The 27,943-nt window shown below is 36.6% G+C and overlaps 2 protein-coding genes across 4 annotated transcripts in view; one reads left to right on the top strand and one right to left on the bottom strand.

Moving 5' to 3' along the window:
* Dis3 (exosome complex exonuclease RRP44-like protein Dis3) overlaps positions 1-27,943 on the top strand; it is an 87,636-nt gene that overhangs the window by 31,623 nt on the left and 28,070 nt on the right. For all 3 annotated transcript variants that reach the window (XM_069842593.1, XM_069842591.1, XM_069842592.1), the window contains exon 10: positions 17,743-17,859. In XM_069842593.1, the coding sequence (XP_069698694.1) occupies positions 17,743-17,859 (117 nt within the window). The remainder of the gene's footprint in view (positions 1-17,742; positions 17,860-27,943) is intronic.
* Positions 1,506-14,027, bottom strand: LOC138711208 (uncharacterized). Its single transcript, XM_069842594.1, has 4 exons — positions 13,546-14,027; positions 9,660-9,823; positions 5,548-5,666; positions 1,506-2,284 (listed from the first exon to the last, which is right to left on the bottom strand). Exons 1-4 carry the CDS (start codon positions 13,950-13,952, stop codon positions 1,775-1,777), a joined length of 1,200 nt encoding a protein of 399 aa, XP_069698695.1. The 5' UTR covers positions 13,953-14,027; the 3' UTR covers positions 1,506-1,774.

Consider the following 27,943-nt stretch of genomic DNA (forward strand, 5'->3'; position numbering starts at 1 on the left):
GATGTTCCTTCAAGAAAGCACAGGAAACTTCTTCTGGAGAGGAAAGACCATTGTTTTGAAGTTCAAGGTGAATTATGTGTTAATTTTGTGTCTCAAAGTTTACTTAATAATATCAGAAAAAATGTCAAATATTTTAAAGAAAAATTGTTCGATTTTTATCATCCCTTCTTCAAAATTGTGTAAATAGAGGGCGAGACCAATCATTGCGAGCTACAGTACGTCATCCTATTTTTAATACAGAGTGATACTGAATCATGGATCCATGTGCTAAAAAGGATAAATGTTCATCTCCCCTCTTGCTTAAAAAAGTCCCTTGTGCAGACACTTGCATTTCCCTATTTCGACTATGCGGACATTTTACTGACTGACCTCTCCAGCGACAACAAAATGAAACTTCAACGTGCTCATAATTTGTGTGTACGTTTTGTAAGCAATGTTCGTAAATATGATCATATTACCCCATCCCTGGAAGCAATAGGTTGGCTTAAACTAGATAAGAAAAGAAATTTACATTCACTTCTCTTTCTCTTCGAAATCTTGAACTCTTCTATTCCTTCGTACCTGTCGTCTCGCTTCACTTACCTTTCTTCCCACCATAATCTGAACACACGCTCTCGTCATGAAACAATACTAACAATACCATGCCATCGCACCTCCTCATACTCATCTTCTTTCACAATAGCCCTGCCAAGACTCTGGAATTCGCTACCTGCTAGCATCAGGGACTGTCGAAATAAAATTGAATTCAAACGAAAACTTACAAGGCACTTGGTCAGTAATTGATTACTTGTAAATAGTTTCTTTAATCTATCACAAAATATTTCAATATTCAGTAATTTCATCACTATACAATTTTGTTATTCTAGATTTAATTTGTAATTCAGTAAATATAAAATATTCTTTGTTTCTCTATGATAAATTATCTAGCTTTAATTATTCAGGTAATCTTTTCGTACTTTGATTTTATTGTAATTGTAAATTTAATACTAATTGTAATATTATTTGTAATTGTAATTGTAAATTTAATACTAATTGTAATTTTATTGTTGATATTGTAGTTGGAATCTCCTGGTAGAGGGGCAGAGAAGGCCTGACGGTCTTATCTCTACCAGATTAAATAAATAAATACTACTACTACTAAAATAGGATCATTAAAACAATCAACATCCAAGTGTGCCACTACAACTTCAACTATCCCTAAACGTGAGTCTGATGAAGGCGAAAAAAAAAACACACACAACCCCTCTTCACGAATATTCACTCGGTTCATTGGGTTCCAGAGTTTTATTTTGGGTTTAAAAGGGTTCCATGGATAGAAAAGTTTGAGAAACGCTGCTCTGACACATATCGTCAAGTGAGATGTACTGCCTGATAATAGATGTACTTATCAGCCAGAACCTCAGTCAGGTAATTCAATTCATATTTCATCAGTCCCATTAACAGTGTGTCATACTGGCTCGTTTCAGAGGTTTCAGATGCATACCCAGCTGATACCGGTCCACTACGTAGGTCAAAATATCACAATTGCACATTTTCAAATGGGAGGCAGATAGGCACCGCCCAGCAAAATAAACAATTAAATTCTTCTATAATGTATATTGGCTTTATTAGACTGATTGATTTGTGACATTATTTTGTATAATTGTATATCTGGAGGCAATAATGGCATTTTTTAATTATGAATAATTGAATATCATATTTTTATAATTTATTTTGTACACATCATTTATGTCTAAAGCATGGTGTTCCTGATAGAAATTCCATTTAGTAGGGATCACTCTGTTGGCCTGCTGATAGAGTGTAACTCTATATCTCGGTTTGTGTTACCGTTATTGTCCTGATCCGTGTTGAATGTTATCGAGGTTAATGAAGTTCGACTGAGATCCCCCAGCAGTGCATGCATCACAGCCGTCATCTCGCTCTGGAATTCAGAGACCACGTCTGTGTTCGAGCTATCTGTTCCGTTGAGGTCGTGGTTCGAGGTCCCTCCCGGCCACACAGACGCTGTGAATGGTATCATTGGCAGGTCAACGTTGCCATTGTCATGGCGGTCGTAATGTCGGCGTCTCCTTATGCTGCTTGATGTGACCCTCATGAACCGAGGTTCTCGCCTCGGTCTGTCTGGGGGGCTGCTGTCTGTACCAGACGTGATCACGGTGGAAGGGGGCGATGTCTGTTGTGCTCTGGAGGTGTTTGCCTCGGCTGCAGTCTCAGTACTGGCCATGAGCTGATTCAGTTTTCGGGATGCCAGTGTGTTGAGGTGTTCCATTGCTTCGTGTTTTCTCTGCAGAATGATAAAGAAAATGGAGTTTTAAAGTGTTGATGTTGAGAAGTTTCGAGTGTTAGAGGGTAGGACTTGAAATAGTACATTATGCAATCGACCTGGTTGGCAAGTTGGTATAGCGCTGGCCTTCTATGCCCAAGGTTGCGGGTTCGATCCCGGGCCAGGTCGATGGCATTTAAGTGTGCTTAAATGCGACAGGCTCATGTCAGTAGATTTACTGGCATGTAAAAGAACTCCTGCGGGACAAAATTCTGGCACATCCGGCGACGCTGATATAACCTCTGCAGTTGCGAGCGTCGTTAAATAAAACATAACATTTACATTATGCAGCGAGCCTATAATGGTAGTAATTAAGACGCGAGGATGTTTATGAAATGAGTGCAAGTGAGGTTCATAATTTTCATACGAGCATCTTAATTACCATTATAGGCAAGTTTCATACGACTTTTTATGCTCTACCATATTTCTAACTTGAAATTATTCGTAAGTATTCATGTTATTGTTATGTGAGTGCAATAGCCTACCTCATGAATTGTGAAATGTGCACAGACGCGAAAGTATTGATTTTTTCCGGAAAACTAATGTTGACATTGACCTTGATATATAATCTAGAGAGTAAGATAAAGATTAGTCTTGATATAACCTTGAAATTGAATTCGACATTGAAAAACGAAATGACAAATTGAATTTATTTGAATATTATTTACAATTAACACTAATTATTATAGTAGCAGAACATAGCCGTCTGTGACAGTATTGGATTTCCAGCCTCTGTGACCTTTCGATAGTTGTCTTTCGATTGCATATCCGAGAATAATCGAAAACCTGAACTTTAATGAATAGGTGTACTTTAATGACATGCATTAAAGGACTGCTACCAGGTGTATAATTACTACATTTCGGTATGGTCGAGCATAAACACTTTTATTTAACCTGTATGTCATTTAAATGGCTAGAAATGATTAGAGGTCTTGGAAATTAAAATTAAAATGTTAGTTTGAATTTTTGGACCAACCAGGAATCACGAACATAGAAAATAGTTATTTATGAAACAAGTTCATAAAGGTTCTCTTTTTGGCACAAGTATAAAGTTTGTGAAACGAAGTGAAGCCAAGTTTAACAAAGACACAAGAGCCAAAAGATGACTTTTTGTATGATAGCATAAATTTACATTAAATAAATATTTCAGAGGAGAGGTTATAAGATCACAAGTGGCAGAAAATTTACATGACTACCAAAGATGATATTTCTGTGATTGACAGTTCTTAAATTGATACTATACTTTCACAACCTACATTTATAGATAAAAATGAACGTTTAATTTGTTTTTATTTTAATAAAAGTTTTGAAGTATTAAATTTTGAATGTAAAATAGCTATCATATATCCCCAAGAAGTGTATCACCTATCCCCATAACAGGGAGGACTGACACATTTTACAGGTAATAGTAATATACGTTACAAGAGGGGTATGTTGACATTTTCATGTTCGAGGAAAAGATTGAAAAAGCGAAACGTAGTTGAGCTTTTTTAATTTCCGAGAACATGAAAACAAACATACCGCTCGTGTATTGTACATTATTTTGTGCGAAGATCGTTTATTACATACCTGAAAGACGAATTTCTAATTAGTTGCAATGAAATCTCCATGTTGGTTTCTGTTTAATGACGGCAACTTCGGAAAACCAAAATATCTTTCTTCAACATTGTTGCTATAAAATGTTTTCTGTGTTTGCTATACTCCAGCAAGCCATGATATACGTCTGTCTTTTTTTTCCCCCAGTCTATAAATGCGAACTTAAAACAAACGGTAAGGTTATGTAATAATTTATTTTTCATTTTAATATTTTAACAATATTATTTATATAATATATTGCTGTAATAACATCGGCATCTGGAATCTTGTTGATTTTTTCACGGCTTCCTTAATGTTACTTGTATCAGGAATGCAATAAGTTTCATGGAGTAGTACACTTTACTTAATTTTTGCAAATATTTAAAAACAATAATTAACATTGCAATTTAGGTGAAATTGCAGTGATAAGTTTCCAATTTATAATTGTTACTATGTTAAACGTCTCTAAAAATAATATGTTAAAAGCCTAAAGCAGTAAAATGAATGTCGCGCTTAAGCGGTAAGAAGAGGGAAATTGTTATGTGTGTTACGTTGGAAATACTGAATGTGGTATTTCACACTTACCGCGTATTGGTTCTGTGCGGAAAACAAGCAAATACGCACGATCTCGCGCAAAAATTGATTGTTTTTTGTTTGTTCAAAAAAAGTTTTTAAATGTATTTTGTTAATGTTATCAATAAGCTCTATGTATGATTTCGAGGGAAAAATTGTTCCAGGGCCGGGTATCGAACCCGGGACCTTTGGTTAAACATACCAACGCTCTCCCACTGAGCTACCCGGGAACTCTACCCGACACCGATCCAATTTTTCCCTCTATATCCACAGACCTCAAAGTGGGCTGACAACCGTCAAGCAACCAACTTCGAGTGCACAGTAACTCCGTGTGACTTTAAATTGTGGTTTTCTGTTACGTATAGTGACGTGTATTATGCAAATTAAGCTTTCAGGAATAACTCCCTGTAAAGTTAATTCGAATAATTTCAAGGGAAAAATTGTTCTGGGGCCGGGTATCGAACCCGGGACCTTTGGTTAAACGTACCAACGCTCTCCCACTGAGCTACCCGGGAACTCTACCTGACACCGATCCAATTTTTCCCTCTATATCCATAGACCTCAAAGTGGGCTGACAGCTTAATTTGCAAAATACACGTCACTGTACGTAACAGAAAACCACAATTTAAAGTCGCACAGAGTTAGTGTGCACTCAAATGTTGGTTGCTTGACTGTTGTCAGCCCACTTTGAGGTCTGTGGATATAGAGGGAAAAATTGGATCGGTGTCGGGTAGAGTTCCCGGGTAGCTCAGTGGGAGAGCATTGGTATGTTTAACCAAATGTCTCGGGTTCGATACCCGGCCCTGGAACAGTTTTTCCCTCGAAATTATTCAAAAATTAACTTTAGAGGGAGTTATTCCTGAAAGCTTAATTTGCAAGCTCTATGTAGTTGTGTAAAGAAAGCTACAGGAAGCATATTTAAGGCCACAATATTAATTTTTTTTACATGTGTATCAAGCATCCCCAGTCTCCCCTACTTACGATTTAAAAGTCACCTACGGATGCAGAGTTATAGCGAATTAAAAAGTGGGATACCCCACTGAAACACTTGTAATATGCTGTAGGAGCTTCATTACCTTGACTTCATTGAGAAAGATCTCCAGCGACTTTGGCTTCCGAGTGTTCTTAACTTTCTGCCAATTTGTGAACATACTCTTGTCATACGTGGAAATTATACTCTCCATTTCCTCGATCTCTGCAATGCATGAAAGAAGTAATATTTCAATATTATCACTAGTATATAGTATGGACTCCCAGAGAATTGAACTCTTCTGTCATCTTTGTAGGAAGAGGCAATTGTTAGACCCAGGTATTGTTAGTTTAAAACCTGACTAAGAGTGGTGAAGGTGAGAAAAGTTCTAAGCACAGCTTCTATCAGTAGTGGAAATAAAGCTGTTGACCCCATGAGTAGATTTACTTCACAGAAAAGTTCATTTTATCCCTACACACTATTAGCTCAACACCTAGTGTGTGAGCTTTCCACTGGTTCGAATCCCATTGAGTCCAAATCAAATTTGTTATATGCTTGGCGGTAAGTTTTTTTCTGGGTATTTCCATTTTCCCTACCAATATGCTGTCATTGCTTCATTAATCGTCTTTATTCATGAAAAAAAAAAATAATAATTTTTTTGTTTATAGTTAGATAGATCGATTATTGATCAGATTTTTTGTATTCGACAGATATTGGAGAAAAAATGGGAATATAAGGGTACAGTACATCAGTTATTCATAGATTTCAAAAAGGCGTATGACTCAGTTAAGAGAGAAGTTTTATATAATATTCTTGTTGAATTTGGTATTCCCAAGAAACTAGTTCGATTAATTAAAATGTGTCTTAGTGAGTCCATATAGTCCAGTTTCTAACTGATGCTTTTCAAATTCACTGCAGGCTAAAGCACGGAGATGCACTATCACCTTTACTTTTTAACTTTGCTCTAGAATATGCCATTAGGAAAGTTTAGGATAACACAGAGGGTTTGGAATCGAACGGGATACATCAGCTTCTTGTTTATGTGGATGACGTGAATATGTTAGGAGAAAATCCACAAACGATTAGGGAAAACGCGGAAATTCTACTTGAAGCAAGTAAAGAGATAGGGTTGGAAGTAAATCCCGAAAAGACTAAGTATATGATTATGTCACGTGATCAGAATATTGTACGAAATGGAACTATAAAAGTTGGAGATTTATCCTTCGAAGAGGTGGAAAAATTCAAATATCTTGGATCAACAGTAACAAATATAAATGACACTCGGGAGGAAATTAAACGCAGAATAAATATGGGAAATGCCCGTTATTATTCAGTTGAGAAGCTTTTGTCATCTAGTCTGCTGTCAAAAAATCTGAAAGTTAGAATTTATAAAACAGTTATATTACCGGTTCTTCTGTATGGCTGTGAAACTTGGACTGTCACTTTGAGAGAGGAACAGAGATTGAGGTTTTTTGAGAATAAGGTTCTTAGGAAAATTATTTGGGGCTAAGAGGGATGAAGTTACAGGAGAATGGAGAAAGTTACACAACGCAGAGCTGCACACATTGCATCCTTCACCTGACATAGTTAGGAACATTAAATCCAGACGTTTGAGATGGGCAGGGCATGTATCACGTATGGGCGAATCCAGAAATGCATATAGAGTGTTAGTTGGGAGTCCAGAGGGGAAAAGACCTTTGGGGAGGCCGAGACGTAGATAGGAAGATAATATTAAAATGGATTTGAGGGAGGTGGGATATGATGGTAGAGACTGGATTAATCTTGCTCAGGATAGGGACCAATGGCGGGCTTATATGAGGGCGGCAATGAACCTCTGGGTTCCTTAAAAGCCAGTAAGTAAGTAAGTAAGTAAGTAAGTACAGTTAGTAAATGTACAGTAGTGGCAAAAAAAACCGGACCGACCCTTGTAGCTGATTTCAGAGCCTTGTTCACTCCAGAGTATGATAGACTGGTAACTAAGACTTTCGTGGTTCGAATCCTGCCTGGGAAGGAAACTTTTTTTTTGTTCCTTATTGAAATTTATTCCCAATATTTTTCGATTGCTGATAAAATTCATGTTCTGGGAATAATGAGTTGATTAAGTAGTAAAATATCTCTGCAATCGAAAAATATTGGGAATAAATTTCAATAAGGAACAAAAAAAGTTTCCTTCCCAGGCAGGATTCGAACCACGAAAGTCTTAGTTACCAGTCTGTCATGCTCTGGAGTGAACAAGGCTCTGAAATCAGCTGCAATGTTCGGTCTGGTTTTGTTTTGCCACTACTGTACAACATTGGGCTAATGGCTCTATTCCTTTATATGATGAAAGGAAGACTTGAAATGATTTCCATCTAAAATCCATCTTTCTAGGGCAGAGATTTAACTTATGTACTTTGCATCCAAAGACAACCATGGACTATATCAACCACGACTCTATAACTGTTATTGGGATCATTTCACTTTTTGCTTGAGGCAGGAGGAGGGGCGATATTTTTAAGGCTAAACTTTATAAGGTATATTGCTTGATGTACTCACTCCCAATTTCCTCTGTCATATTGCAAACTGGGGTAAACTTGACTGCTGGGGTAAATTTGACCATGAAACAAAAAAGAAATTTAACCATGATATCAGATATTCTGAATATATTTTTAAAGTTAATTATTTTTCTCCATTTTTTAAGTATTTTTTTCAAGTTCGAAATAGTGCTAAATTTTTTATGGTCAAGTTTACCCTACTTTCCCCAGTTTCTACATATAGGCCTGGCTGCAAAAGGGTATCTGTCGGATACAGGGGGGAGAGCCATTAGTCCTTCCCATTGAAGGCTTTAAGGAACCAACCTGGACAAATACCCAATGTCCCATCCCTACCTTCCCATGATGCAGCTGTTAGTAAGCATAATTTTACAAGCTGAACTAAAGGGAGGGGCTACTCATCCATTAGCACTGGTCAGCTTGATGAGTTAATGACTGAATTTGGTATAATTTTCCTCTATCCAATACCTAATTCTCTCTTTACCCTTTCCTATCCAGTCCTCTGACTGAACTCTTACTTTCTTCGACCCCGACGGCATTAGAGCATTCGAGGCCTAGGGGTTCATTTCCCTTTCCTTCCTCCTCTTTCTACTTTTCTGTTCCTAGTGCTGACCTGCTATGGCACTAAAATCGTCCTCCAGTGGCTTAAGGAGGGAAAGCTGGTGATCAACAAGATCTCCCAGCTAGGTCCAATGGACCCGTCGACCAACAGCAGGTGTGGTCCTCCAGACAATCTGGGGGTTGTGTGTGAATGAAGTAGCCACCAAAACGTTAAAATATGGTGTTCACTTAAATCGGCTACAACTTGCCATTTAACCATTACTCTGTGAAAAGATTTATTAAATCTACATACTTAGACTTCAACAAACAAAATTTGATAACACAATCTCAAGGGAAAAAATGGAACTCTCTGCATCAAAATCCACAGTTAATTCCCGATTTACCACGAAAATCGTCTGTAGCTGCATTTATATTGGCAACAGGCCATGATTGTTTGGCCAAACACCTGCATAGAATTGGAATATATCAGTCCCCTAACTGCCCATTGTGCAACTCAAACCAAGAAATGGATTCGGAACACCTCAAAATCTGTGCTTCAGTGGCTGGCCATGGTAATATCTTTGAAAAATATTAGAGTGCAAGAGGTCAAATGACTTTATTGTCAAACGCCTGGCATTAGAAAACAACAACATATAGGCCTAGTTTTAACTTCTTATTTGATAAGAAATTTACATGTGCTTGCTGTTAATATTATGTAGGTGCGAACAAAGACTCTACAAATTCTTATTGATAAAGAAATTAAATTTCAATTACAAAAAAAATTGTACTTTTATTTACAGTAGGTAACAACCACTATCATAGCAAAGGGTAATGCCTTGATTTCATTTGAGCAAAATCATTAACTAGCTCGTCTTTTATTTCTTAAGCTTTTATAAAAGTGAAATATTTTAATGTTACAAGTACAGTTCTTACATTTTTTCTTCAGTACAGTACTAAGCCATTATTATTTTCTTAATCTGATATTGCCCTCCATCTTGTTCCCCCTAAATGATGCCTCTGTTACCATAGGAAACTTTTTGTAATGTATTTTAACTTGAAGACAATTAAATCTGGTGACTGACAATGTTTAAGGTCAGGTCAGGCTGTATTTATTGGTAATGATTATTTAATCAGTGTAAAGCTTTACCTTCGTCATGTAACTTCTTCAGTGCCTTCTTAACCAATGACTTCTCATTTGTGATTGCTTTCTTCTGTTGCTTAAGTCTTTTAATGTTGTTCACAGCAGCTCTCATCTCCAGAAACAGGCATTCTAGTTCATTTGCGTCCTTTTCTAGGCGATGCAGCAAGACACTGAAGAAATATAGTATTAAAGGAAGGAATTAATAATTATGACATGTCTAGTGGAAAGCTTTTGTTCTTAATTCGGTTATTTAATGATGTTGTATCAACTACTAACAAGGGAAACTTTTCATCATATGCCTTTCACATTTTAATGGAACATAGCTCATTTCGATGCTTATGAAAACGAGAGTAAGAAACAATCTTGAAAATATGCCGGAGTTGCTTCTGAAGGGCGTAAATCCTAGTTAAAAGTCACTGCTTGCCAATAGACATACTGCAATACTTCATCATTATAAACATTGTTTGCATAGCTCAACCAGTTAGTGATGCGCCTTTCGAGTAGAAGTTCTGGGTTCGATTCGCGAATATTTCTTAAATTTTGTTCTTTTAAAAACAAAAACGTGTAGAGAGCAGGATGATAGGGGCCTGTGATGGGCTTATGTGAGGGCGGCAATGAACCTCGGGTTTCTTAAAAGCCATTTATAAGTAAGTAATCACCACACAAATGTGCATGGATAACTGAAAATACGAATAATACGATTTTTGGTTTTACTGTAGATCGAACCTTTTTATGTAGGCTAGTACTAACTTAACTGGAAGCATACAGTGCTGTGTTTGAAAATATAATATGGCGAACATTTAACACATTCAGTTACCACTTTTAACAGTAAGCTTTGAAGTGGGTTGATATACCATTCTGGATTATGTGGAACAGTGAGGTTTTAATTACACTGATATTGTTGCACTTCCTAACATTCGTACTTGTACTTATTATTGAATACACACCATAGAGAATGACAATTACAAGTGTTCAACCAATCAATAATCATTTCGTCTAATCGTCAGTTGAGAAATATACATATAAGCATTGTAAACATGTTACAGTCAAATCTGTATCAGGATATAAAACATGAGGAGGTGGCCTGTTATAGACAGATTAGTTTTAAACCAAGATCGGTTTTCATATATTAAAAATTTCGTGACAAAAATAATTGCTGCACAGATAACATGTAAACTAAACAATGTGCGCAGGGATGATCGAGAGAAGCTTGCATAACAAATTCGTAAATAGTAATATAATGTTATTAGAGATATAATTACTGTTAACGAAATAATGAAGTTTATTGTATTGTATTGTATTTATTAACATTCCATGGTATTCATACATGCTTACAGCTAGAATATGGAACAAGTCAAAAAACTTAATACTATTATAAAATCTTAATTTATAGTCACAGTCTAGATGAAATATATACAGACGAGATTTACAATATAGTCTACTAGTACAACACATAGTTTTAGTATCAATTTCATGAAGTGTTATTGAATGTCATGAATTCACCTACAGAATAGAAGGCGTGAGAAATTAGGTACTTCTTTAATTTGGCCCTAAATAATTTTATGTTTTGAGTTTCATTTTTTATATCGATAGGGAGGCTATTAAACATTTTTACTGCCATATAACGCACTCCTTATTTTGTTAATAATTATGTGTTGAATGAACCAATAAAATAAATCTATTAATATTTATATCCCCATCTATATAATCATCACCATATAAAATAACTAGAGAAGAAATAAAAAAAACAGTTTGTTGTATCATTATACTAAAACTTGAATAGCCTTTCTAGAATGTCCAAATCAAGCAACAGAAAAAGTAAACATAGAAACAAATGATACTGCGAGTATGTGGTCTAGATTTTGTCATTGTTTCTTTTTAAACAGTTCTTTGTAGCGAAATGGCATCAAGCCATGAAAGTACAGATTTGAGAAACTATTCTCATGCATTTCTATTAATATTGAACCATAAAAGAATGGAATTTCTTCACTGAGAATTATTGATTCTAATGACGTCTAAAGACTATGAGTCTAGGAAGTAAGTCTGATTGTGTACGAGCAATCCAGACATACCTCCCTGAGGTAAGTCTTTACGTGTGAGGGGTCCATTATACTGGGTGTTCAGTTCAAAGTGTGTCATGACTCGCTGTATGTCGTCATGTGGCTAGCCGATGAGCCTAGAGAATTCAATCTTCCTACATCTCCGCAAAGGCATATTACCTATATGCAAGAGAAGTTGCCTACCAAGTACGGCGTTCATTCTGAAGAATACTTTCCGATACGTACGGTAACGCCTGCAGTGGCAGGAATGTGAACTGTTTGGAAACACGTACTGAGGTAAGTTTTTTTCTTACTGTCGGGATATGGGAGAGGGTTAAGACAATTACTTACGTAAAGTATTTGTTGACATTAATTTCGACGGTCAACATGGACATGGAGCATTTGATTTGTATTGTGGAATGTTGCCGTACGCAACCGATGATAACAAATACCCTGGGTACAACTTGCCCGCAGGAAAGAAATGGAGATGCTCTAGGAATATTTTGAACACTACATACACAATGTTTATACAGCCAGTGCTGGCATACTGCGGAGAAATTTTAATTACTTCACCTTTTATAAACGACATAGAATATGTTCAAAACCAAGCTCTCAGACTCATTACTGGTGGAATCAAAACAACTCCAATAGATTCTATGAGATTCCTCACTAATATTAACAGCATCAAAATGACAATAGAAGAAAAAGCACTGATTCAATATGAAAAACTTATTAGATTACCAGGAAACAATTGGCATTCATACAGTCCTCTCTGTAGATTGAAAACTCAAAAAAGTTTCATATCCATTGTTCAAGAATTAAAACAGAAAATCAATATCCCGAATTTAAAAGAAAACCTACAAATTAAACCAAACCCTTTAACTCTATTAAATATAGAATATAATCTAAATTTAACAGAAGAAATACTAAAATCAGAAGTAAACACTGAAATACTAAAACAATTGTCTTTAGGGACAATTAATATTAGGTACCCTCCACAAAACTGGCTTCATTTATACACTGGTGGATCCTTGATCTCCAGAGAACAAGGTGCCGGTGCAGGAGTTACGTGCTGTCTCTTCTCACTTTATAGATCTCTTGGGTATGGAACAACAAGTTTTGATGGAGAAATCATTGCAATAAGTGAATGTCTCAGGAATCTTCAATGCCACATCAATAAATTTTAAAATGCAGTTATATTGTCAGACTCCAAAGCAGCTATTCTATCAATAGTCTCTAAACACACACCTTCATCTCAAACAGCAGAAATAACTAAAATGCTCTCTCAATTAATATCACTCAATAAACGAATTGTATTCCAATGGATACCATCCCATTGTGGAATCCTGAGAAACAAGAATGCGGATGCTTTAGCAAAGAAGGGCAGCACTGCTACTTACAGACCTGTTACTAAATCTACGTATTACTCTGTGAAAAGATTTATTAAATCTACATACTTAGACTTCAACAAACAAAATTTGATAACACAATCTCGAGGGAAAAAATGGAACTCTCTGCATCAAAATCCACAGTTAATTCTCGATTTACCACGAAAATCGTCTGTAGCTGCATTTAGATTGGCAACAGACCATGATTGTTTGGCCAAACACCTGCATAGAATTGGAATATATCAGTCCCGTAACTGCCCATTGTGCAACTCAAACCAAGAAATGGATTCGGAACACCTCAAAATCTGTGCTTCAGTGGCTGGCCATGATAATATCTTTGAAAAATATTGGAGTGCAAGAGGTCAAATGACTTTATTGTCAAACACCTGGCATTAGAAAACAACAACAACTAAATTCATGCACACTAGTGTTAGACAAGAATTAAACTTACGTAGAAATGATTACCTGGGATAATCATATGTTCGATATGTTAAGTCCTGAATATTTCGAACAAGCCTGAGAAATTTTCCCAATTGTTCACAAATTTGTTGTAAACCCTCAGGGGAAATTTTCCTTCGTTGCCAGTCATCACTGGAATGATCTTGATATTGCTGACCTGATGAGCACGAGGGATATTCATTGCACTGCTGCTGAGTACCTGTAATGCTGGGCTTAGAACTATTTTTTACCATTTTGAGTCTGTATAAAATTCTGTCTTTCAAACTATCTGTTGATTTAGACTTTGAACTGAGTTTAGAGGATGCCTTGTCCATTATGCCAGATGCCGTAATTTGTGTGATGTCATGGTAGATATGGTTTATTGCTCCTGCAAATCGCAAGCTCGTCCTTTTTGATGAAGCACATGGTTTCATTCTTTCATGTAACTGTATCCAGTAAGTACAGAGAGTCGTCCATCTTGGCAACAAACAAATAATCTCATTGACTGACGATGTATACAAGAATAGATAGCTTTTGTTTTATTTCGTTTTTCATTTATTTGGCAGCATTCATATTGTTACACACGAACATTTATATATATGATCCTATGTTGAACTAGTAAATTTATAACAGATAATGTATTTTCTTTGTTTTGTATGCTTTGTCATTTTTGGCAACCCAATATTATGGAAGGCTGTTATTCTCCTGGACAAATTATTATTAACAGGATTAAAATTAGAATGAGGTTTCTGCGAGATGAATGTTGCTGCATTGTAGTCAAAAACTGCTATTTCATTCTTCTAGGAGGCCTTGAAACTATTACAGAAGCATACAAGAAGTTACAAAATTAAACCAGTTTAGTAGGAAAACAAGATAATATAATTAAAGTAATGCTAATCTATCAGACGTCATGGTTTTCCAATCCTTTCCAATCAAAAGTGTCTCAAAAAATGTAATTTAGTAATTTACTAAACTTACCACCGGAGTAACCTATCTAAAATGACAAAGTATGCACCATTATCATTTTTCTTTTTCCTTCTTAGCTTTCATTGATTCTTTACTTGAAATTTTTTTTTTCTTCTGTAAACTGCCATTGTTTGTTTGTGTATTTGTTTGCATTTTTTCTTACTCTTTTAGCTCTCATCTTCTATTTTGTTCTTGTATTGTTTTGTATGCTTTGTCTAATGGCAGCCTCTAATTTGAGGAAGCTTTTTAAATTTTAAATAAAAATAATATACAGTTACGAACCTCAATGCGTAGTAAATATGCATCCATAAATAGTTGCTAACCACTAGGATCGCTACTATCGCCTCATTACAGACAATGTGAAATAGAGCCTGCACAGTCTACTGTTCCTAGTACCCTCATAAACTCAACCTTCGTGACTGTATATACTAGACTGTGGTATACCTAACAAAATTTAATAATATGATATAACAAAAGAAGAAGAAGAACAACAACAGTGTGACTCGTTTTATGTAGGAGGATGGTGAAATAATGTACACACACACGCCACTGTCCTCTGTCCCACAGGTAGTGTGTCCCTGTGCTGTAGTGGTGGGGAAAAGGTAATACTGCATGCTGTAACATATTTGGTTATTTTAGCCAAGTTTGCCCGCCCCTGTAGTAAGATCATGAAGTCCCTGTCTTCTTTGATAACATATAATAAGCTAATTCCGATTTTTATTAGGTTACCAATCACTTGGTAATGTTATCATCTTATAAAGTACAGAATTTCACAATTTTGTTGCATTAATACAGGGCTGGGCACATTACGTGATTCTGAGAAAAGAGCACTGTTTACTTTAAAGAGCATTTCTCCCGAGCGGTGTGACATATGCAAACTGTACGTCACTCGCTGTCATTGCAGTGGTTGACTCTGCAGTAGGATGGCGAACTTTGAAGATGCACCCGCCTGAGAAGCTTTATATCAGACGAAAACCTAAATCATATTTTGAACATGGCTAATTCATTTGTTCGAAACATTAAACGACGTCTGCAACTGAAACGTTTTCATAAGTCTCGGAAAATAACCACATAGTTATTTTGGTTATTGAGTTTGAAAAAGTTTTGTTTCAGTAGCAAATATTTATTGATTTCAGATTGATAGAAGTACGATTTTGTTACAGTAGTTTATTCATACAAAAAAAAAAGGTGTAAGAGAATTTTTATTATTAATTTTGTTATTGTGTTTATTTTATTTAACTAGCTAGCTAGTGAGTACAAATTAAATTTATAAAACAAAAGTGTTTCTAGCCACTACCGTAACAGCCAGGCTCATGTACGGTGTGATCTTAGCCAATAATATAACGTTAAATTTATAAGGACAGTAAATTTCTGATTTGAATCCTTTATTACATATGTTTATATTATTAATACCAGTATGTAATTGTTAAAGTATTGTGCATAATAATATATAGTCTAATGATATGTGTGTGCATGTGTATATGTGTTTAGAGCGAAGTTTATTTTATTAAATTAATAAGAGTGTTATAAATTCTGTAATGTACAATGGATTGATGTAATATCCTTATAAACTACGAGGCGTGTTCTTAAAGTAAGTTCCAAAAGGGTGTAGTAAGTAAACGGGAAGATATTTACAAACCATTTATGTTGCATTGTATTCCCCACACTTCAATTACTTCTCAACATAATCTCCACCATTATTGAGGCATTTATCGAGTCGTGGCACAAGTCTTTCTATCTTCTCATTGTAGAATTTGCCTGCCTGCGATGCGAACCACTCCCGCACTGCTGTTTTCACTTCATTGTCACCATCAAAACGTTGACCACCGAGGAACTTCTTGGGGTGCAGGAAGAGATGGTCAATTTGTTCCCAGCCAAATTTCGAGATGAGATTTTGGGTGTGACGAGCTGTGTATGGCCAAGCATTGTCATGAAGCAACACAACTCCGTCGGTCAGCATCCCACGTCTCTTGTTCTGAATTGCGCGACGGAGCTTCTTCAAGGTCTGACAATAGGTTTCTCTATTAATGGTTTCACCCCGAGGCAAAAATTCGATGAGTAGGACTGCTTTTCTGTCCCAAAAAACAGTGCACATGATCTTGCGTGTTGAAATTGTTTGTTTGAATTTCTTTTTCCTTGGCGATGCAGTGTGCCTCCATTCCATGGACTGCTGCTTCGATTCAGGTGTGATGTGAGACACCCAAGTCTCGTCACCTGTCACGATATGGTCAAGAAACTCATCGCCTTGCTCACTGTACTGTGTGAGAAAGCTCAATGCACTGGAAGTTCGTTTGGTCTTGTGTTCCTCAGTGAGCATCTTGGGAACCCATCGTGAGCACAATTTTCGATATCGTAATCAATCTGTCACAATTTTGTAGAGAACACTCCGCGACATTTGTGGAAAATTCAAGAAAAACGAAGAAATTTTGAACCTCCTGTCCTCATGAAATTTTTCCTCGACAGCACGCACCAAATCGTCATTGATCAAAGATGGCTGACCGGTACGTTGCTCGTCATGCACAGAGATGCGGCCCTCGTTGAACTTCCTAACCCATCTCCTGACCATTCCATCACTAATGGCATCATCACCATACACCTCACAAAGTTGACGATGAATGTCAGCTGGTTTGATGTTCCTCGCATTCAAGAAACGGATAACAGACTGCATCTCACAGTCGGCAGGGTGCTCGATCACTTTAAACATTTCAACTGATCACAACTAACCACACACACGGACTGAAGCTCTGAAACTGCATGCACAGCTTGCCTGAGGACTGAAGAAGAAAACACGCATGCACAAAATAATGATTGCAGCGATGCGACGGCTATAATTGAAAACGGAACTTACTTTAAGAACACGCCTCGTATTATGTACTGACAGACTGAATGAATAGAACAACTGTGGCTCTTGTTATATTAATGTAGGAAGGTAGCTGTAATGTGAGTCCGCCACTGTGTGAGCGTTCTGCTCCAACTTGGAATTGAACTGCCTTGCGGAGCGAGAGCAGCTCTGGCCGGCTACACAGAGCCGCTCTCATGCCCGGCGCTGTATTAATATTTAAAATATCTTCTTATATGCCTACTGTTAAAACTGCTCTGTTCTATACACTGTCACTGGAATCTTAGAAAGTAATTATGGAAACACACTCTTCTGCATCACCTTTTGTTATCCAGAATACTATATAAAACCTGTTTATCAGATTTCAGTGTAATGAAATTTGGGACAGTCTTTAGCTCAACATTTCTATTGATTTACAGGATGAGAGAAAAAGAGTGGACTTACGACATGTGGACATCTGCTCTGTGGACCCTCCAGGCTGCACTGACATTGATGATGCTCTTCATTGCAAGGAACTGGAAAATGGAAATTACGAGGTATCATTCCCATATCATATACAGGGTGATTCAGGAAGGAGAATAAATATTTTAGGGATGGCAGTATGGACGGTTCTGAGTAAAAAGTTCATATGAACATGTGTACAATTTTCAGTTGGTGGGGAGATACAGCTGTTTAAATGTTACACATAAAAAATGTTACAAGAGGCAAGAAAGAAAGACTTAAGGCCCATTCACAATGAAAATTAAACATAAACATAACGTAAGCATAAAACCTTGTGTCCATGTTATTTAATGAAAGCATTCACAATGAATTACATAAGCATGAACTTAATCTTAATCATAAGACGTTAACATGAAAGTTTGCAAACTCCAAACTTCCATGCTTATGTTTATGCGATTTGGAAACAGTACACAAGCGAAAAGCGTGTTTTCACTTTTTGTTTAACATCTCATGGGCTTTGCCTACAGGCAATATTTTGATCTATTGGCCGTGATGATAGCTAGGCGCGCAACATGGAATCATATGACGAAAAGTTGATTATTTTACATCTCCGTTTCTTTGATTTCACGTATTGAAAGCCATTGTAGTTATTAGGAACATAAATTGAATAGCTACATCGTCAGTCATTGTGCAATTCTCCATTTTTATGTAATAGATTCTGTAGTTTTGTTGATTCGGTATGTTTGTTTCCACACACGTGTTATGTTTACGTTATGTTTAATTTTCATTGTGAATGGGCCTTGGCTACTTAAGTTTGTGGCATATGTTTATGTGCTTATGTTAATGTTTACGTTATGTTTAATTTTCATTGTGAATGGGCCTTTACTTACTTACTTTTGTGGGCTTCTCCACTCCTCAGCGGTTGCCCTGAATTCCCTTCCGCCATCCTTCTCGATCCCGCCAATCCTCCTCCTGCATATGTCGGTCCTTCATCATTTGCATGACACCAGCTTTCCATGTTTTTCTTGGTCTCGCAGCTTCCTCCTTCCCCGAGGTGACCATTCCAAAATGATCTTTGGCCATCTTTCTTCTTTCATCCTTTTTACGTGGCCATACCATTGAAGGGTTCGCTTCTCGATTCTTGCAATTACCGACTCTTCCATCTCCATCATTTTTCTCACATCCTCATTCCTTCTCCTTTCCAATCTGGATACTCTAGCAGCTCTTTTTATTCTCTCTATCTCCGTCGCTTGTATCTTACATTTCTGAAGTTCAACAAGTGCCCATCCTTCTGCCCCGTATGTTAGTCTAGATTCAACTATAGTTTGTAGAATTCTTTTCTTCATTTGTTTGGAAATGGATCTACTCCACAGTACCCCATTCAGCATCTTTATTGCCCTTCTTGCCTGTTGCACTCAGTGATCTACATCTGCTTCACAGCTCCCAGACTCGTGGATAATAGACCCCAAATATTTAAAATTTCTCACAGATTTAATTGTTCCTTGCGGTAGGATAATATCTCTTCCACCATTGCCCACAACCAGGTATTCAGTTTTATTCATATTAATGCAAAGACCTCCTATATCAAAGGCTTCCACCAACCTCCTCAACATGAACTTAGCATCTTCACGGCACTGAGCAATTAATACTTGGTCGACTGCAAATAGGAGAGAATGTATTGTTTCATGGCCAACTGGAACTCCCATACCTTTACACGATCGATTCCATCTGTCTAAAACTTGCTGAATATATATTTTGAAGAGGGATGGGGACATGCCATATCAGACCCTTTGTTGTTGGAAATGGAGTTGACAGCCTTCTCCCTACCTTCACTACAGCTCGACTCTTCTTGTATAATTTTTTAATCACTGTTATCAAAGGCGTCCCGATGCCAATATTTTCCATTGCTCTCCACAGATTGTTAATTGGTACAGAGTCGTACGCTTTCTCAAGATCGATAAAAACTAAATGAATTTCTTGGGCTTTAGCATATGATTTTTCAGTAATCTGTCTTATATCAAAGATATGATCCATACAAGATCTACCTGCAGTAAAACCAGCCTGATCCTCAGATATTCTTCCCTCAGTTGCTATTTCTAATCTATCCTTTAAAATAAGAAAGAAAGACAAACGACTTAATGATTACATTTATTGCTTATTCACAAGGTATTGTAGATTTTGATACTGAACAACAATGTAACTTTATTATCTCAACAATAGGATTTGCTCTCCACACAGTAACCGTTAGTGCACTCCACTGACGACAATGACAATAATTTACTTGCACTATTACGAACAACAATGAACTGTTAATCTTAACTAATATTTACAAAGCACTATTTACAACACAGAACGGTCAGTTCTCAGTTCACAGCTCGTTTGTCGTGGCTAGTTCTTCTAGCTCAGTCACTTGCGTTCACAGAATCTCGAACCCCAGACCTTCAGAGACGATCCGCTGAACTTCGAATTCAGGTCCCCCAACTGCGGTCCACTGCACTCGAACTCCGGGCTCCAGGATCCACAGTTACGGACACAACTCAAGTCGCGCTCTGGTCTCGAAGCTGGCTTCACTGCTACACAAGACTGGCTTACTGACTGACTGACGTTCACTTGCGTCTTCTCTTTTATAACCATACTATAGGTTTCTGGAGAGTTCGCCAAAGATTCCACTCTCGAATAATCTGGATTTCCACTTCGACGGACTTCTGGAAGATTCGGGAGGGTCCGTCCCCCCCTTCACTCCACATGTAGCAGTTTGCTTCCTTCAATTCTTGGCAAGCACCAGATGCGCGCGCAACCTCCCTCGCGCGTCGCAGTAGTACACCGCCCCTCTACCCTCTCAGCATGCAGACGCTCCTCTCGCCGCCACACCTAAGCGACCAACGGACACGCGTTCGAACCCCGGTTGACAACAGTGAGTGTTGCTCTTCTGAAGTCTTAGCTACCGTTCTTTTATGAGGACAACATTAAGTGATAGCCTAGATTGTAAATCTATTAAAGAGAACATTTCTCTTCTACGAGCGCCATGTTGAATCACTAAGTGATTACTTACGCATATCATATTAATAATAGAATAGTTTTCAGAATACGAGACAGAAGAATTTGTCTTCCAAAGTATTGGAAATGAAATGGCTGTATCTGATACAGGTGATGGTTTGCAGTGATATTTATTCTTCCATAGCACGGGTGGGCTTTGGCTTCTCTCACAATTCTCGAACAATTACGTCTCTTCTGTGCCAGTTCTTTCCATCTTCTAACTCCCATACTCTTCAAATCCATTTCCACGTCTTTCAGCCATCTTTTCCTTGGTCTTCCTTTCTTTCTAACTCCTATTATTTCATTGTTCAACAGATATTTTGATGTCCCATCATTTTGCACCCTTTCTACATGACCGAACCAACTAAGTCTCAAGGATTTAATATGCCTCACCAGATCCTCTCTTTTTAATATCGGTCAATCTCTAAGGGTACGGCCACACGAGCTACATTTGTAGCAAGTTTTCTGTGACAAATGTAGCTGGAATTATAGGCAGCATTGAGTTAAATGGAAGCGGCCACACGGAGCAGTAAATGTAGCAAGTTTGGCACATCCCAAGGTCGTGTCGCAACTCGAATGGGTCCGGGTCCATTTTTTTTGCGACATTTACTGCTGTTGGGTGGCCACACGTAGCGACATGGGTGGCTACACGTGCAGCTACATTTGTAGCAACTTTCTGCGACAAATGTAGCTGGAATTATAGACCGCATTGAGTTAAATGGAAGCGGCCACACGGAGCAGTAAGTGTAGCAAGTTTGGCGCCGTCTGACATGTTAGGTCTATTCGTGACCAATAATTTTCCACCTTAAACGAATTAACATTGTTGTTAGTTACTGGGAATTTATTATGAAATCCATATTTTTAAACTTTAAATTTATATTAATATTTATTTCTGCTTTACTAATTCCCAGAGGAGACTCAGTGAGTCGAAGAATATACATGTCAAAATACTTTTATCTACTAATTGACAATAAATAAAGAATAAATATCATGCAAAAGAAAACAAAAAAAAATTGTAGTAAAAGTACAAACAACCATGTAAAATGAATGGTTATGCTTTAATTTTTTAGGAATGAGATAGAAAGCGAAAATCAAATGTCATGTAAAGGACACACAGATTAAGACTTTAAAAAGAGTGAAATAACAAATCAAAGTTATTCATTTTGCAGTAGAGAATTACAATAATTTAGCGCAATGTAAATTTACAAATGCGTATGGATACACGCGTAAGCTAATTTTAAATACTATTTTCTTAATCTTACTCCTGTTTTTTGTTACTTCACCAGAAGGAAAAGTAAATATCGCCACTAAGTTCCTTTCTGGTAATTGAATTTGCAGCCAGGCATACAACACCTTGGCATTTTATTCAGGCCTAATGTATTTAAAAATAAAACAAGTGACATTGATGAGTGCAGTGAAATTTGTCTCTCGAATTAGCTATAAGATATCGCAATTTGTACCACCCCGCTTATCTTTTAGCGTTAAAATTTTCTTTTGTTGGTAAAAAAAACTTTATGAGACATGAAACTGTAACATACCCTAAGATTCACCTTTCAGTTTCCCCCTCCCCCGAAATTTAATAATCTGAGAAACATGATCTATCATGTTTAAGAGAACGTAAACTCTGTTTTCTATTGGATAAGATTTAGACCTACAATGGGAGAAAGGCATTCTGAAATTTGAAGGAAAACCCATTTTTTTTTTTAATGGTTGAAATTCTGAGTATGTATATGTAATCATAACAACAGAATTAACTTGTGTTTATGAGGGAGTGAAGTAGAGAGGGAGATTGAGTTTTAGATGGGAAATTATTATCATGACAGATTTATAACAATACGATGCACTCCTATCTCACTGGCCACCAGCAGTGTGTTGTCTTTAATAATCGGTTCTCCTCCTGGCAGACAGTAGAGTCAGGATTTCCCCAGGGTTCGGTATTGGGTCCATTGCTTTTCTGTCTCTATATTAACGATATTGCTAAGTCATTTAAATATTGCAGATATCATATTTATGCAGATGACGTTCAATTATACATTTCCGCCAGTCCTGATAGAATATGTGACTGTATTAATAGACTCAATAAAGATCTCGAATCCGTTTCATCTTGGTCTCAACAATTCGGACTTAAATACAGATAAATCACAGGCTATCTTATTTTCGAATAAAAGATTAATCCCCGATATTAATAAGCTGAACCTTCCTCCTGTGACTCTGAATAAAGCGATCATTCCATTCAATTCAACTGTAAAAAACCTGGGAGTTCATTTTGAATCTAACCTTACCTGGGACATGCATATCAAACACACATGCAAGAAAGTATTTTCCACTCTTCACTCATTAAAACGATTGTACCACTATCCAGCTAAATTAAAGCAGATGCTTGTACAGACTCTTATTATGCCTCATTTCGATTATTGTGACGCTCTATTCAGTGATCTCAGGGTGGATTTATCCCAGAAACCGCAACGTGTTCATAATGCGTGTGTTCGTTTCATTTGTAATGTCCGCTACTACGATCACATTTCGCCTTCTTTCGATAAATTATTGTGGCTCAGGTTAAATGAGAGGAGAAAGTTACATTCCCTTTCTCTCTTATACCGAATTTTGCATACCTCTACTCCCTCTTACTTATCTGTCCGATTCCACAGTCTTTCTCGGTATCATAACTTAAATACTCGGTCACAATATGATAACACGCTAGAAATACCACTGCACACATCATTTCTTTATTCTTCATCTTACACTGTTGCTACTTCTCGTCACTGGAATTCTCTGCCGCCTGAAGTCAAGGGCTGCCGGACTTTAATTTCCTTTAAATGTAAATTAGAAAAATATCTTATGTTGAGTTGCCAGACCTAACGCGTTGCAAATATTTAATGGAATGTGTTCCAGTGTATTTATTTTTATTTTTTTATTTTTTTTTGTTTCTTATTTTTATTATCGAAATCGTGTTTATTTATCACTTAACGCCAATATGTATCCCACTATGTTGTCATTTTTTTTATTATTAATCTATTTTTTGTGTACATTTTATTCAATTGTCGTTTTCTGGTTTAATTATGTAAATCCTACTTAATTGTAATCTAATAGTAATACGTATACTAATGATTTATTTTTCATTTTAATATTTTAACAATATTATTTATATAACATATTGCAGTAATAACATCGGCATCGGGAATCTTGTTGATTTTTTCACAGCTTCCTTAATGTTACTTGCATCACGAATCCAGTAACTTTAGTGGAGTTGTAGAGTTTACTTAATTTTTGCAAATATTTAAAAACAATAATTAACAGTGCAATTTAGGTGAAATTGCAGTGGTAAGTTTCCAATTTATAATTATTACTATATTGAACGTCTCTAAAAATAATATGTTAGAAGCCTAAAGCAGTAAAATCAATATGTCACTTAAGTGGTAAGAAGAGGGAAATTGTTATGTGTGTTAGGTTGAGAATACTGAATGTGGAATTTTAGACTTACCGCGGATTGGTTTTGTGCAGAAACCAAGCAAATACGCACGATCTCGCACAAAATAATTATGGTTTATTTAACGACGCTCGCAACTGCAGGGGTTATATCAGTGATATAATATATTTTTATTTTTACTGTATACATTTTTATTTTTACTGTATACATTTTTTTTTATTGAATTATCGGCTTCTGTTTTTTATGTGATTCGTATTTGATTCTAACAACATTAATATGTATTTCACTATGTTTATTTTTATTTTATGAGGTAAATTTTATGTAACTACCTCTTTTGATCTCATTATGTACCTAAATTGTATCAGTATGTAATTATTTAATTCCGATCCAGTTTTATGTTCAACTGTGTAAGCAAGTTTTAATCCTGGTTGAGTGTAAGAGAAGGCCTTATATGGCCTTAACTCTGCCAGGTTAAATAAAGCCATTATTATTATTATTATTATTATTATTATTATTATTATATATGACATATTTTGTTACTAACAATATGGTGCCAATAAATATTGCTTCGCTTATGTATAGTTCAGCTGAGTTGCCCTATTTTTTTAACTCTCTTCCAAATATCTTTCTTTAAAAAGTACATACATTTTTCTTCTTTCAATTTCGACCCAAAGAATTCTTCAATAATAAAATGTATACAATAGCGTTCTAGCAAACCCTTCACAGCAATTTTGTTTGGTAAAAAACGTACAATTCTTTTGCAGGACAGACCTCACAAATCAGTATTGTTTATAAAGACATTTCCACTTTGAGTTGTATTTTGGGATATAAGGGTCAAGTTTAAATTCCGCAACGTCCAATAAGCATTCTGCAAAACCAAGAAAAAGAGAACTTTTATGATAGATGTGTTTACTTATACTCTATTCAAAATATCGTTCTTTGAGAGTACACATTTTTTTTTGTTTCATTTTCGACCAAAGGTTTCCTTCAATAATAAAATCCATACAATAGTGTTCCAGTAAACCCTTCACAGCGACTTCATTTCTAAAAAAACACAATTCTTTTACAAGACAGATCTCTCAAATATGTTACAAACAGATTGCCTCTTTGAGTTGTGTTTTGGGTCATGTTTACAACTCCTTTTTACTTCGAGATGCTTCAGAAATTCATGTATTAAAAAGGGAAGAGCATGTCTAACCTGTCGTACAATCCCAATGACCCTTTTACAGAACTACGAGAAATTAAGTCTTCATACAGCCTTTCAGCAAACCCTTCACCCACACCGTACTTCCGATTGTTACTGACGAACAATATTGCCTGTTGTAAAATCGACACAGGAATAAAAGTTAACTTTATGGCACTGCTATAAATTTTCTTCTCATGCGCATTACAATTGTGTGTGACCGTAATAATGTACACTAATATCACACACAAAGCGACTTTGGCTTCATAATCCATCTCGGAAGAAAGCTTTCTACTACACTACGGTTGAGTCCTGCAAAACGCAAAAGAACTAGCTACAAATGTCGCTACGTGTGGCATGTCATGTGGCCACACGTAGCGACATTTAACGCAGAAACTGGCAGTAATTGAAGCACCCGTGTGGCCACCCATTTTGCGACAATTACGGCAGCTTCATTTGTAGCAGAAAACTTGCTACAAATGTAGCTCGTGTGGCCGTGCCCTAAGTTAGACATATAAGCCTGATGATTTTCCTTTCAATTCTCATTTATATCATCTTTATTCATTGTGTCGCCCTCGGTAGCGCAGTTGGTATAGTGCTGGCCTTCTATGCTCGAGGTTGCGGGTTCAATCCCGACCGAGGTCGATGGCATTTAAGTGTGTTTAAATGCGACAGGCTCATGCCAGTACATTTACTGGCATGTAGAAGAACTCCTGCGGGACAAAATTCCGGCACACCGGCGACGCTGATATAAACCCTGCAGTTGCGAGCGTCGTTAAATAAACCATAATTATTTTGTGCGAGATCGTGCGTATTTGCTTGGTTTCTGCACAAAACCAATCCGCGGTAAGTCTAAAATTCCACATTCAGTATTCTCAACCTAACACACATAACAATTTCCCTCTTCTTACCACTTAAGTGACATATTGATTTTACTGCTTTAGGCTTCTAACATATTATTTTTAGAGACGTTCAATATAGTAATAATTATAAATTGGAAACTTACCACTGCAATTTCACCTAAATTGCACTGTTAATTATTGTTTTTAAATATTTGCAAAAATTAAGTAAACTCTACAACTCCACTAAAGTTACTGGATTCGTGATGCAAGTAACATTAAGGAAGCCGTGAAAAAATCAACAAGATTCCCGATGCCGATGTTATTACTGCAATATGTTATATAAATAATATTGTTAAAATATTAAAATGAAAAATTAATCATTACATAACCTTACCGTTTGTTTTAAGTTCGCATTTATGGACTGGGGGAAAAAAAAGACAGACGTATATCATGGCTTGCTGGAGTATAGTAAACAAAGAAAACATTTTAAAGCAACAATGTTGAAGATAGATATTTTTGTTTTACAAATTTGCCGTCATTTAACAGAAACCAAGATTGAGATTTCATTGCAACTAATTAGAAATTCCTCTTTCAGGTATGTAATAAACGATCTTCGCACAAAATAATGTATGATACACGAGCGGTATGTTCTCTTTCAATTGAGGAGTTGAATGCAATAAGGCCCCTTGGGAGGTTTGGCCCTTTTTGCGTTCAACGGCTTTTTAGAATCTTTAAACTTTGCTTAGTATGCCTGCTAAGTTTGGTTATAATATTTTAACAACAGAGCTCAGGAGAGGCTGGAGAGAGAACGAGTGTTAAACTCTCACTTCCGGTATCTTCTTCAGCTGGTGTTGTGTTATGTGCAAAAACTCAAGTTTTTGGCTAAAGATAGTTTAGTAAAGAGCAAAAGGGTGATAATCATTTATTTAAGGAGATTTTTGATAAGTATTATTAAGATTAGCCTTGAATAATGAGTACAGAAGATATTGTATACTCTTCTAGATGGAGAAATTGACTCAGAAGATAGTCAGGAGCCTGGGCCTAGGAAACAGAATCAGCGAATCGAAAGGAAACGAAAACGAAATAGGGGCACATCATATTTGAATACAAGTGGCAATTTGTAAGAAGTAAACTCTAAGTAGGTTATTTTATGATCCTTTATCAACATCTCAGGTTATTTAGCGTCTGAATGAGAGAAAGGTAATAATGCCGGTGAAATGAGTCCGAGTCCAGCACCGAAAGTTACCCAGCATTTGCTCAAATTGGGTTGAGGGAAAATTCCGGAAAAACCTCAACCAAGTAACTTTCCCCGACCAGGAATCGAACTCGGGCCACCTGGTTTCGCAGCCAGACATGCTAACCTAACGGTTAATAAAGGTGTGGAATAAGTAAATCTTTTCAACTTGTTAGTAAGTGTTGTCCTAAGAAATGTTTCGAAAGAGTCTATAACCAGGTCGATCGTTTTAATTGTTTCTATGATTATGGTGAAAATGTTTATTTAACTGGTTGTATGACATCACAGCCTATAAAACGGGCTACAGTCGATGCAGACAAAAACAGAGCACTTTCATAGGGTTGTTTTGTTAAATCTAGTGGACAAACAGTTGTAACATACCAAAAGTTTGTGTTGCATCTCTATAAAATATCAAGAAAGAAGATACGTGTGATTCAAAAAAAGGCTTTAGAGGGCA

This window comes from Periplaneta americana, chromosome 12 (genome assembly GCF_040183065.1).
Source record: "Periplaneta americana isolate PAMFEO1 chromosome 12, P.americana_PAMFEO1_priV1, whole genome shotgun sequence".
NCBI classification, from domain to species: Eukaryota; Metazoa; Arthropoda; class Insecta; order Blattodea; family Blattidae; genus Periplaneta; species Periplaneta americana.

Bases quoted from the DNA above. Each gene is read 5' to 3' on its own strand.
- LOC138711208 (XM_069842594.1), bottom strand. From the start codon at position 13,952: ATGAAACCATGTGCTTCATCAAAAAGGACGAGCTTGCGATTTGCAGGA. The intron at 9,824-13,545 runs GTAATCATTTCT...ATATTTCTTCAG, and splicing joins CGAACATATGATTATCCCAG to TGTCTTGCTGCATCGCCTAG. The intron at 2,285-5,547 runs GTAATGAAGCTC...ATCATTCTGCAG, and splicing joins TCTTTCTCAATGAAGTCAAG to AGAAAACACGAAGCAATGGA.